This window comes from Paralichthys olivaceus, chromosome 8 (genome assembly GCF_024713975.1).
Source record: "Paralichthys olivaceus isolate ysfri-2021 chromosome 8, ASM2471397v2, whole genome shotgun sequence".
In the NCBI taxonomy this organism is placed as follows: Eukaryota; Metazoa; Chordata; class Actinopteri; order Pleuronectiformes; family Paralichthyidae; genus Paralichthys; species Paralichthys olivaceus.
This window is the reverse complement of record NC_091100.1, coordinates 20,807,713-20,820,166: the sequence shown is the minus strand read 5'-3', so window position 1 is coordinate 20,820,166 and position 12,454 is coordinate 20,807,713. Positions and strand designations below refer to the sequence as shown.

The following is a 12,454-nucleotide window of genomic DNA, read 5'->3' as shown; positions in this document are numbered from 1 at the left end:
TTATACAAATGTCTAGAGGCTTACAGTTAGAGCCCTGGAATTAGAGGAGGTGAAAGCGTGAGAGACGGCTGTAACAACTCTGGACAAATTGTTCTCCAGTGTCACATCAGACACAGCGTTGGACAAGTTGTAGCCTCTGTATGTCCTGACACAGAAAAGAGACCAGTTCAACAAAGACAGCTCTGTCATAACCTTTGTTACTTTTCCAGTTGAATTTATGGAAAAGAAAATTATAATTGTGGTTTCATGGCCTGAAGATTAAACATTCAACACCAAAGTCATGACAGTTTGTACAATACAATATATGGTAGGTATTGTAAAATAATACATGACCAACGAGTATTATTGACAACGATGGCATTGAGAGCCAGAGACATGTGACACCAAATGAATGCCTTTACCTTGTGATGGTGCTAACGGTGAACTGGGAGGGTGGTTGTGTCTCATGCATAAGCAGCTGCAGGTAGACTGAACTCTGGTCTCGGGCAATAGCCACCACTGGGTCCACCTGGCCCTGGTCACAGTCATAAAACAACCTGGGGACCAGTCTGGTGGAGAAATGGATACAGGAACACAAGGGGAATAAAAAACCTTCAGTATATCATATTAAAAAAAAAAGCTAATAAATGCGCTTGTCTACAATAAAGTCAATTACACACAAGATGTGCAACACTGACAAAACATTATAGCTGCTTTCGGATATGCACTGAACTCCAGAGATCCCCTGCGTTTTCTCTGGAGGAGGTGTATGTGCGAACACAAATGTCTGAGTGAGAGAGGTTTCTGTAGACCTTCTCCATCTGGTCCACTAATATAAAGTCCGCAGGATCCTATGTGAGACCAGAGCTGGGGATCCACACTGAATTCAACATGAGCAATGCTTCTAATGCAACTCTCCAGGCGACAAAGCGCCGTCACGCTAACGAAGATGTCAAGAGAGTTCAGGAGCCGAGAGCAGAGCTGATGTGCTGTAAACAAAACAAGATCTCTGCAGCGGAATAATGCGTTACATCATGCCTGCTGCACCACCTCACCTGAATCCTACAGATTATTTGTTGCTGTGTGAACGTGTCTGAGCAGAGAACCCCTCACTGTGTTATGTATATGTGAAACGAGAACTCAGGACAAGTCCGGACCCAATTGCGCAGTGATCCTGCACAGGAAATGTCTGAAAACGACTTGTGCGAGAGAAGATGTCATACCTGCTAACAGCAGATGCAGCAACGTGCCGTACTCTTGGATCATCATCTCCTAAAAGACGGATGACCACATCATTCAGGATTCTGTCCTGCAACCGTAGCCGCTGGATGAAGAACAATATTGACAAATTAGAGATCACAGTCCAGGCAAGTCAAGATGAAAATGATACTGCAGATGTGTTGGTGGATCTAAAAGATTAACAGCAAATACATAAAAGGTAGAATAACATACTCCAGTGTAGTGATGAGCTCCTTTGTGCAAATTCTCAGTTTTCCTCTCCAGGAAGTTAATTAATCTAAAAACAGGAATGAGTGAATATATTGAGTCAGTTAAAACATAACATTGATGAACTTCAGCTGGGGAAAAAAATTAAAATAAATCAATCATACCGGAAGTCCATCTCAGCCAGGGTCTCCAAAAGCTCTGTGCGAACGAGCCAATAGGATAAATCCTTCAGAGCCAGCAGGTCTATCACCAATTGCAAGCCGAGCTCACTCAGAGTACTGCTGCACACTGTCATGATGCAGTGCTGAACACACACACATTAAAAAGGTCAGCCTCAAAACACAAACACACAAGTAATCGACACACTTGAACAGATCTGTCTCACCCTCACTGCAGAACAAGCCATCTTGCAGGTGACAGAGGACTCATCTTTGAGAGTTTTCTGGAGTAAAGGCACCAAGTCCAACAGGGACAGGGGGTTACCTGGACAGGACGACAGGTGAGAAGAGCACCATTAAACAAAATCCAGACTTTCAATTTGTCAGCAGCAAGACAAACAGGCCTGTGAAAACAAAACACACACACTAACCTGTTGAAGTCTGCACACTGGCCAGCCAGGTCTGTATGTTGAAACGTGTTTTGGTAAGTGCGGCCTGTATGATTGCTCCACAGAGGATGGCTGTGGCCCCTCGGATCTGAGGGTCCCCATGGCCAATGAGACACAGAACGTCACTGATATACTGCTGCTCTGAAAGGGGGCAGAGAAAGGAATGAGGGTCAATGACAGTGCAAAAGAAAATTCAATCATTGCCTTTTAACAAACTAGCACTTCCATTGGTCAAAGAACTACATTAGCGCACAAGACCTCAAAACTGGAAACTACTCCTTATGCAAGATCAAATACAGCCATTTCAAAAGAAAATCCACATTTACAATGTTAGTGGCATAAAGAACAAATACTATTGTGTCAAAAAGTTCATCAAGTGCATCAAGAATCCTGCTGTTTGCTTCAAAACTTAATTCAGCAGTAAACAAAATTATATTTGTATAGCTCCATATCCACAAATCCTGATTTGCCTCATGGGGCCTAACAAAGTGCACCATCGTCTGCCCTCAACCCTGGACAGGAGTGAGAAAAACTACAAAAGATAATGAATTGCTAATGAGAAGGTCTAGAAAACTTATTAGTATTAATTTATCATCTTATCCATATGACTGCCTCATGGCAAATGCCTAAAATAATGTCAAAGGGTGAGATGTTAAATGTCAATGCTCCACCCACACAAGTCTTTTCACTTAAGTCCTGATAACATGAGTGTGTACAAGCTGTGTTTAATTTACACCTCCCTCTCTCCTGCTAGTTTACTGGTTCACCGAGTGCAGTGACATCACCATGCTTCCTGTAGAGCCCCGCCCACCCCCACCCGTGCACAGGTATAATCAGGTAATGAGTGAAAACATCTGAATGAGTGCCGGGCATCCAGAAAGGTTAATGGGTTCTTCCTTGGGCAATGCCCCACCCCTTCACAGCATTTTCATGGAAATCAGTTGAGTAGTTGTTTTGCGTAATCCTGCTAACCAACTAACGCAGACGAAGTAAAATCATTTCACTGCATCAGGTCGCCCTGTCCACTTGGTGTAAGTGCCTGTTATTGGTACAGTTATGTTATTGAAATTGAATGTAGAGTAGAGCAAATATGTTTTCCCGTCTGTCACTAAAATGTTTTAGCTCAGAGGGATGATTGGGTTGTTTACTATGTGACGTTTAAGTGGCGGTCACCCTTAAGGTCCCGTGGAACACTATTGCAAAAATCTGGTGTTGCTTCATAGTCTCTGTAATATAAGGAACAAATTGTTGAATATCTATAATTCTTGCTTGGGTCCAGCCTTATCAAACACTAATAAAAACTACTCGACTCTGAGGGATGAACTCAAATGAAATGATGTGCCTTAATATTGTGATGATCATTGTAACATTAACATTGTCCACTAAGTGCACCCCTGGGAGCCTTGTCTTAATAATACATTTTTCTTGATATTGACCTACTGAGATGTCAAGCCTCATAGAAACCTACCTTCTGCTGGGACGCCGTCCAGCGGCTCCAGGTACAGGGAATTAAAGAAGGCTTCAGGATGTAGAGCTCCTGCTGCTCCGACACAGCTGACCGCCAGGGCCTTCACACTCACTCGCACCTCCTTGTCGGGGATCAGACCTAGAAGAAGAGAAAACACATTAGTAGATGACAAAGTGGTTATCCTTAAGAACTTTTCTTTTCTTATTCTAAAGATGTCGTTAGTGACAAAATGTATCTAAATGGTTGTTTTTAACGTTGTTCTCTTAATTATCTGTTCATTGTAGTAGTGGATGAATGGTTACCAGATCAACATAATGTTTAGATTCATTTTATTTTCCTTTCCCTCAACCTTTTAAAATGTATGTATTTTAAAAAGTTTTTATAACCACTCACCATTCTTTTGTCCTGTCAGCAGGAAGGAAGCAGCGAGAAGCCGTACACAGTGCACCAGCGGCTCCGTCCCCTGGTCTGTGTAATGTCCAATAGGACCCTTTATCCGTGATTGCTAAGAAGCAGGCAGAGGAGATTCATAATCAAAACACAGGAAATGCTGTCATTTTGCTTCTAGTAGACCTTTGTAGCGTGGACCTTATTGTCCACTGTGAAATGCTGGCATGAAGATTTTTTATGTTGGGTGTGTCTCCACCTTGTTGTCTGGTTCGGGTTCAGGAGGTTCGTCCTTTGGTATGAAGCGGTCCACGCTGCTGTCTGAACCCTGCCGGTTGTGGCCTCGGCCTTCGAAAAGATGAGGCTTGCTCAGAGCTGCACACAAACACAGAAACATTAATCATAATCATGGCGTAAAATCAGTCTCCAGAGTCGTGTGTGTGTGTGTGTACAGACATACCGAGTGCTGACTGCAGGAATGGTTCTGCTGGTTCTTCTTGGGAGGAAGGTGCTGCTCCTTCATCTTCCTCATCCTGTAGTGTCCCGATCTGCATCCCAGAGTACTGACTCTCACTGCCGTCCAGCACCTTGTGTACAGACACAAAACAAATATCTCCAGAGTGGAACTAGACTCATCTTTGCAAATACACCGAATGTATGAATCTGCCTTAGTTTGAAATGCAATCACATGCAAAGGAAACATGAAGAGTTTTGAGTCACTGAGTTAGATTTGCTTGGTGGAAGACAAAGACACATCACAACAAATGATTAGAATTGCATATCAAACTAGTGTTCCCTTAAATAAAACTCATCATTTGAATCATGCTTGGGTCCAAATGCAATATACAGTAAATCAACTGCATACAGGAAGAAGCACAGGCTTGACAACTTCAATTGTGGATGCCACAATCTGCCAGAGGAAGAGCAAGCTTTTGATCCAAACTTTCTCTGGAATGAATGTCCCCTAGATTAGTCAAGTATCACATTTTATGATATTAACCACTAAAGAAAAAGTGAAAACTAGGTCTTTGACAAAAAGCTGTATCTATGAAGTACTCATGAGGAATTTATATCCATGTTTTCTGTCCCTGTTTGGCTCCAGCTGGAACAAAAGCCCGTCACAGCCTCTAGAAAGGGATTTAAGGAAACACATTTAAGGAAAATATGGTCTTCATGCTTCTATTTTTGAACTTGTGGAAAGCCAGTAACATAGGATATCAGGGTTGCTTGTTTTTACAAAGAACTTTCAGAGGCTTGTTATTTTTTGGAAGGAAAACCACTGGACACAAGGGGAACAAGGGGAGCGTATGTTGTCAATGTAGTAAAGAGGGGAAAGAAGAAATAATCAGGGCTAATTCTGTGCATGGGTTGAGACGAACAAGCGAACGAAAGGTGAAAGAATGAAGAAAGCCAAAAGTTTCCAGACAAGCAAGCCCCTCCCACTCGTTTTCACTGTGTCCAATTGGCTGACCTTTTCACTAGTGCTAGAGGAGGAAGTGGCATAGAAAGAGAAAGAGGAGGAGAAAGAGAACGAAGAAGACGAAGAGGAAACGGTGTAGACAGAGGAGTCGCTGTCTGTGCCATCGGGACCCTCGGTGGAGGTTGGTGAGGGCGGCTCGATCACCCGTGGCAATGGAGTGCGTGACTGCGGTGGAGTTATGAGAAGGATAAAGGAGAGGGGGGCAAGATCATAGAGGTGGAATTGTTAGAAAGGACATTCTCAAAACAGGATGTCTCCAGAGGGCAACAGGTTCAAGTGACCTGCATAAAACTCAATGGATTCAATCTGCAGAGTGATCGATCACAGTTCTGTCCAATACTGAATAATGATGAGAAGAACTTTTTATAATATAATCTTCATGTGTGACATTTGAGATTCACGTTTCACTCCATTAAATACCAAAGACCTTCAAACATGGCTGTCAATCACTTTCCAGTGTGTTAAGTGCTAAAGCAATCCTCTGGGACAAGGCCACAAATAGAATGAGGAGATGTCCAAAGTTAAAATGCCTACATACATTTTACATTTCAGTTTTATAATTAAAACACTGACTAACTACACACACAGCCCACTGTCTGCAGTATCCCACAGCCTTCTATAAAGCAAGTGCCTGTGTCTTACCTGACGTAAAGAAAGTCTTTGCTAATATCAGACAAAATCATTTTTAATTCAGTATAATTTCATATTTTTGAGCTCCTGGGAAAACGACAGGTATTTAGTGAGTGACATGGTTGAGTCATTCATTAAGGTGCTCATGAACAAGAAAAAAACAGTGAAAACACTTTGAAACAACTGACACAACAGTCTTCACTGAGGTTTGATTGGTTTAAAGATTGTGTTCACCATCTCAGCCCTCAACACCACCATGAACCAAATCCTTTCATGCTGAACTGCACAAAGTAAAGCCATTAGCTGTCTGGAATGAGATATAACGAATATATCCTTATTTGCTTTGAGAGAGCGCTGACAGTGAAGTGTACTCATATTGTAGTGGATTAAAATGAAACAACCCCTGCAGCAAACAGACATTTTTTTTACTTGTTAACTGCGGCATGTGCAAAAGCTACCAGCGCCCCCATTTGCCAACTGGTAAGCATTGGGTGGGACTATTTTGCTTTGGGGTTATGTGACAGCCAGTGGCACTTTAAACATTGCATGGATGAGGGGGTAGAAAGGATTCTAACCATCACCAGGTTCTGGTGGAGAAAAGCCTCCCCATTCCTGCAGACCTAAACGTCACTGGAAATCTATCGGTAGATCCTAAACCTAAAAAATACCGGAGAGGGAGAAAATCCCAGAATCAAGAGCAGAAAGACTCTTAGCTGGCTACAAATATGAATATGCAAAATTGTGATGTTTCACAAAGAGAAGGTTAATAAGTATTGACTCAAACTGACCCAAACCTTTGTTCGTGCCTTTCCTCAATTTTTAGGTTCATGTTATAAAAAGTAACATTTGAAGACAGGTTAAATTTTTATGTGTATGCTTCAGGGTTTGCATCGAACTGCAGCTGTTGTGAGAAACAGAAATAAGAATAAAATGTAAGAATTATGCTACATTTCACTTCATAGAATTAGGATTTGAAGAATGGACATTAAAGGAACAGTGTGTAGAATTGTGTAATATCTAATTGCATGTTGCAGATGAACACCCCTCACCTCACCCTCTCCTTCCAAACATGAAAAAGAACCTGTGGCAGCTTCAGTTCTCATAAAAACTCAAAGGTGTTTAGTTTGTCCAGTCTGGACTAATGTAAAAACATGGTGGCATCTGTAGAGAGGACCCCCTCGATTTATATATAAAGTATTTCAATATAAAGGGCCTTTTCCCGGGTTAAGAAAACTACAATTTATACAATTTAGATGAAACAAACTGGTGAAAACATCATGAGGATTATTCTACATTAAATTTCTGCCAATAGTTCCCTTTCACCTAAATCTTACACACTGGACCTTTAACTGGCTGTTTGGACATTGAAGAATCCAAGGTGATGACAGCATTTGAGTTTTTCTTAAACCAGGGAAGAACGCTGTCCTCTGTATTTCACATTTAACTAAAATAAAGTGCTGTATGTTCAAGCTGTTGTCCTAAAACTCAAAAGATCTCACTCAGATGCCCGTACAGTCATACTGACCAGTTCTGCTACGTCTGAGGGGGTGACAGCTGAGTCCGGTCCCTCTGTGGTGGTCTGGGACGAGTCACTGGGTGGGAATGAGCGATCGTTGGTGCCTGGCAGATTCCCAGCCTCTCCTAAGGGCCCTCCCTCTGGCATGGCGTTTTCTGGCGTGGTGTAGTCAGCTGTCTCTGGAGTGATGTTGGCCCCACCACTGGAGCTACGACTCAGCATTTCCTCCTCGTTGTCATTGGGTGACTCTGGCGTGTCTGATGCAGATGTGCCACCACCACCGCCGCCGCCCTGCTCTGAGGAGGCACTGAGGTCCACGGAGTCGCCAGGCTGCAGGGTATGCTGGGAGGAGCGGGGCTGCTCAGTGATGATGTCAACCTGGGCTGCAGAGGAGCTGTCTGCACCAACGACTGATGCTACAAGTAAAGAAATAGACAATAACACTACCATCTTGTTTTAAAAGTTAATTTAAGTATTTCAGAGCGCCACATTTATCACAAACTATTCATTCTGCCTGCGGGTTGATGTATCTCACCTGTAAAGGCACCAGCAGTCACTTCTGTCCTCTCAGGATCATCCTCCAAACCATCCTCCTCTCCTGAAAGCATCTTACCTGAAAACAACAGATGTAATAACATAAAGATTAACAATCAATAAACACAAGATGGAGATCAGGACAACCTGGGGGTGGGCAATTTACTTCAGACTGAGCACATTCATAATAGAAACCAGCAAGTGTCTCATTGCATATCATTAATCATACACATTCAAGTTATTTTGATTATTTGCAGTGACCTAGTCAAAGGTAAATTTGCCCATGCCCTGAGTTGAACTTCGGTAAGAGGGGTGAGGTGAGCAGGAGATAAATAGACTAGTCACCTCTCTGTTTCCTGAGTAGGAGTGGACTGCAGGAAGACCCTCCCCCTGCTGCAGATGGCAGGAAAACAGGAAGTAGAAACGGGAGGTGAGGAAGAGAAAAGCCACAAAAGCTCAGAGAGACTCATAGGAGACAGTAAGTTCAAGAGGATAGGGAATGAGTTAGCAAAGCAAACCAAAAGGCCACAAACACAGACCGAAGCAGAAACTAGAAAAGAGCACTGGTAGTTTGGTCAACGAATATCCTGACAAAGTCAATATGGGTGAGTGAATTAACTACTGCAGGGCCCACGTTAACCAGTACAAGAGGGATTAACTGATGTGTTTACCAATGAGCTCGAGGATGCTGCCAGAGCGTGCACGGCTCTCTGTGTCCTGGCGAAACACAGTGGCATGCTGAATGCTGCCAGCGGTGATGAGCATGTGCAGAAGCTCTGGCGGGGGCGTCCTGAACATCTGCTGAAGCAGCTCCAGAGCGGCTGTGACCACGTTGTGATCCCAGTGCTGCGTGTAGTGTAGCGTCAGCTCGTACACCTCGAGACACACACACAGAAAAGTGAGCCAAAACTTCATCAGAACTTTCTCTCTTCATGTCTCTCACACACTCTTTTCCTTACCTGTAGCAGCTGCTCAGGTGTTGGCTGTACATCTGCCTCCTTCCTCATGACTCCAAAGCTTCCTTTGAGGCTGGTGGTGTTGACTTGCTGCTGCAGCAGAGGCATCAGGTAGCGAAGAGTTAACAGCACCCCCAGAATTAAGTGGCTGGGGTGCTCCTCATCCACTGGAACCAACAGCCCTGGAAAAGGATGAAATGTGAATATCTGTTGCCTTGAACCTGTAACTAAAAGCAATCTGATACTAAACAAAATAAAGAATTGAATATGCAAGAAGTGTGTGGGTCTGTTTGTCCTACCCAGCAGCACATTAAGGAGCCAGGTGTAAAAGTAGCTGGTGCGTCTGGAGTGTTGGCACACGCTGACAGCTGAACTTGCTGCAGTCCGTCTGATGGTCGGTGAGCTAGACTTCAGGCTGGCCACAAATGACTTTAGCAGCACCTGGAACAGATGTGGTTAGACTACAATGAAAATATGCTACTTCTGTCACGTTCTCTTCATGATTTTGTTTTGAAAAAGAAGTTAAAGCTCAGATATTGCTAGAGGTTTCTGCCCACGACACTTCACATATGTGACAAAGAATCGAACATCTTTTTTGTTTAACTTTGGACAATTTCCCATCTCACCTTTTTATCATTTCAGGTTATTCACTGGACTTGAACTGTTTACATTTAATCAAAAAATGAAGAGCTGGGAATGTTCTAAAACTTATGACCTACAGTATAAACTATGTCAAGCATGTGATTGATAGGCTGAAGAAATCAGGAAACATGAAAGGAAACACCAACAATTTTTTTTTTAATACAACAGTTATCTGAGCCTAAATTGAATGACCACTCCACACTGCTTCCAGTGTTTCTACTTTGTGTTGATACCTTGATCTCGCCATCGTTGGCAAAGTGTCCCAGAGCTGCCATAATCTTGGGCATTGCTGCAGCCAGAGTCTCCTGCACTGTCTCCTCCTGCCGCTTAGTGATTCTGGTGAGGCACGGCAACAGGTTGACCAGGTAGGGTCTGCACCACAAGTAGGAAAAAACGTGGGGGGGAAGACAAGGTTAGTACAGGGCATTTAAATCTGAGTTGGGACAGTAGCGTTGCATCCTTTAACCAGCTAATTCTGTGTGAAATAATAGACACATTTGATTTAAATAACCTGGCACAGACGTTTGAATGAGTTCAGATTTTTTAGATGTACACATTTATTGCGCCTCAGGTAGGACGCCAAGTTTGGCAACTGTAATATGGTTGTCATGTGAACAAGGTAAAAAACATTTTCAGGCATTTAGGTATTTACCTGCATTTCTGTGGTCTGATGAGGTGGGCAAGCTCAGCGAACCTCCACAGAGCTGCTCTCAGACTCCGAGAGGCACCGTTCTACAGAGGCACACAAACATTACTCAACATCACCACCATCGCATTAACACCATTTAACACAATCTAAGCAATATGCTGTAAAAATAACTAAATAATGAAATAATTTCAACACTTCACATGGATCATGAGTCTGAGAATAATACTGTTGAAAGACAAACATGACACACACACCAGACATATCTCATCACCTTTTTAATTTCTTTGTACAGCTCCAGCTGCAGTCTGGGCAAGTTGGAGTCCATCAGTGCCTAAAGAGAAATATAAATATAACAAGCACTGTGAGCATCATGGATGATTCAGCAAGGAAAACTTATTTAAAATGATTATGATCACAAATTAAGGGATGCATCATTATTTTAAGTCTACCATGTCCACAGTGTGTACCAGCTAGACATCAACTTATAATAAATTGGCTGTTCTATTATTTTTACGGAAACATGAGGGATGTTGAAGGGAGCCTGCCAGAGAGTTCATGGGATCCTGCTCACTTTGATGATTTTGTTCAGGCACTCATCAGCTACCATTCGGACATCTGATTCGCTGTCATCGCTGCAGAGCAGGAACATCTCCATGGCGATGCCCAGTAGTTTCTGAAACTCTGGAGACGTTCTGCTCCCAGGACCATAGAGAACAAAAGTCAGGCAAATGTCATTACACAATTAACTTTATATGACAGACATTGCATGTGTATGTCAATAACTCTACTCTCAACTGTTCACAAATGAAGCACTCAAATGAACATGCCCATACCATTGCCACTGTTCCACTCAGGTGTATACGTGACTCAAAAAAACAAATAGATAATAGTATTTTCAATAATACCTGGAGAAACTATAGTAGTTATCAGAATTGAAATAATTGAAACATATTGATTATAGTAACTACCAGTTCTGAACGGCATGGAGATGAGCATCTCTGCTCTGGTTTGTCTGTTCTGGGCTACTGTAGAAACGTGACAGACTCCATGGAAAAGAAACAGGTCCAGATATAAAGGGCTCATTCCAAGGTAATGAAAACACAATGATTCTCAGTTACAGGTGATTATGCACTAATGAAAACATAATTCTGAATATTATATTTAAGTTTTACTGATAGAGCCCTCTAAATCATGCACACTGGACCTTTCAACTTAGGTAAATTGTTATCACACAACTTAGTTAAAAAAAAAAGAGATCTTAATTAAACTAACAAGGCCTACCTCAGAGACTGAGCCACAATGTTTTCACATATTGTCAGACAATGGGTCACCCTGTCCTTCTTTGTAGTAGCCTGTTCCTTTTTCCTGTGAAAGAAGAAATATGGAGAGCATGAGGACAAGAAACGGAGAGCAAGAGGGAGTAAAACAAAGAGAAGGATAAATAGTAATTTTAGATAGAAGAGAGAGAGAGAAGGTTTGGAGAAAATAATCGGGTGCACAGACTAAGTCAGGGCCTTCATGCAAGACCAGAGCCAGAAATCTTCAATCTCTAGACGAGATCGTAATTTAATCGCTTACTAATAGCCAAACAGCACAATGACTGGAATAATGAATACAAGAGGTCAGTGCCACTCCATAAAACATTGCAACATTGCTCATTTCAACTAAACAGACCCCCAGAATCACAGTGTAGAGTTAAAATCAACAGTGTCCTCTGATTAAATGATAGAAATGTCCACTTCAATGTGTTTAACTGGAAACTCACACCATCATTTCAGACCTACCCGGCCTGTGGAATGTAATCTTGGCTGAAGAGTTTTTTTAAGATTGCTAAATCGACCGAGCACCAAAATCCATGGTTACGACATCATTGCATCATCTAACAGTATATACACGCATCAAGCATAGTTCATAATGTGTGGCATACATAATACTGCAAAAGATGTAGAGTGTAAGGATCAATGCTAGGTACAGTTTTAAAGGAGCTGTTGTTTCACTTCGTGTCATGAGAACTAAACAGCAATTATTATCAGTCATTACATAATTAATCAAGTAACGTGACCTCCTTATAGAAACCCTCTGAATAGCCTACAAACAAACAACAATAAAGATGCTGATGACTTCATACGGATGAACCTGACCTGCCACTGTACTGATTAC

The 12,454-nt window shown here is 42.3% G+C and overlaps 1 protein-coding gene across 16 annotated transcripts in view; it reads right to left on the bottom strand.

Moving 5' to 3' along the window:
• The window catches only part of htt (huntingtin), a 34,073-nt gene that overhangs the window by 19,887 nt on the left and 1,732 nt on the right, over window positions 1–12,454 (bottom strand). For 4 of the 16 annotated variants that reach the window (XM_069529862.1, XM_069529868.1, XM_069529863.1 and 1 more), the window contains exons 2-24: window positions 11,577–11,659; window positions 10,866–10,999; window positions 10,566–10,625; window positions 10,298–10,377; window positions 9,879–10,017; window positions 9,303–9,444; window positions 9,007–9,185; window positions 8,719–8,923; window positions 8,393–8,440; window positions 8,049–8,126; window positions 7,523–7,929; window positions 5,359–5,532; window positions 4,348–4,474; window positions 4,147–4,262; window positions 3,894–4,005; window positions 3,501–3,638; window positions 2,015–2,173; window positions 1,811–1,908; window positions 1,590–1,729; window positions 1,432–1,495; window positions 1,203–1,303; window positions 402–548; window positions 25–145 (exon numbers count right to left, since the gene is read on the bottom strand). In XM_069529862.1, the coding sequence (XP_069385963.1) occupies window positions 25–145; window positions 402–548; window positions 1,203–1,303; window positions 1,432–1,495; window positions 1,590–1,729; window positions 1,811–1,908; window positions 2,015–2,173; window positions 3,501–3,638; window positions 3,894–4,005; window positions 4,147–4,262; window positions 4,348–4,474; window positions 5,359–5,532; window positions 7,523–7,929; window positions 8,049–8,126; window positions 8,393–8,440; window positions 8,719–8,923; window positions 9,007–9,185; window positions 9,303–9,444; window positions 9,879–10,017; window positions 10,298–10,377; window positions 10,566–10,625; window positions 10,866–10,999; window positions 11,577–11,659 (3,052 nt within the window). Of the gene's footprint in view, window positions 1–24; window positions 146–401; window positions 549–1,202; window positions 1,304–1,431; window positions 1,496–1,589; window positions 1,730–1,810; window positions 1,909–2,014; window positions 2,174–3,500; window positions 3,639–3,893; window positions 4,006–4,146; window positions 4,263–4,347; window positions 4,475–5,358; window positions 5,533–7,522; window positions 7,930–8,048; window positions 8,127–8,392; window positions 8,441–8,718; window positions 8,924–9,006; window positions 9,186–9,302; window positions 9,445–9,878; window positions 10,018–10,297; window positions 10,378–10,565; window positions 10,626–10,865; window positions 11,000–11,575; window positions 11,660–12,454 lie in introns of all 16 variants that reach the window. The other 12 variants (XM_020084125.2, XM_020084130.2, XM_020084131.2 and 9 more) reach the window with 7 other exon arrangements.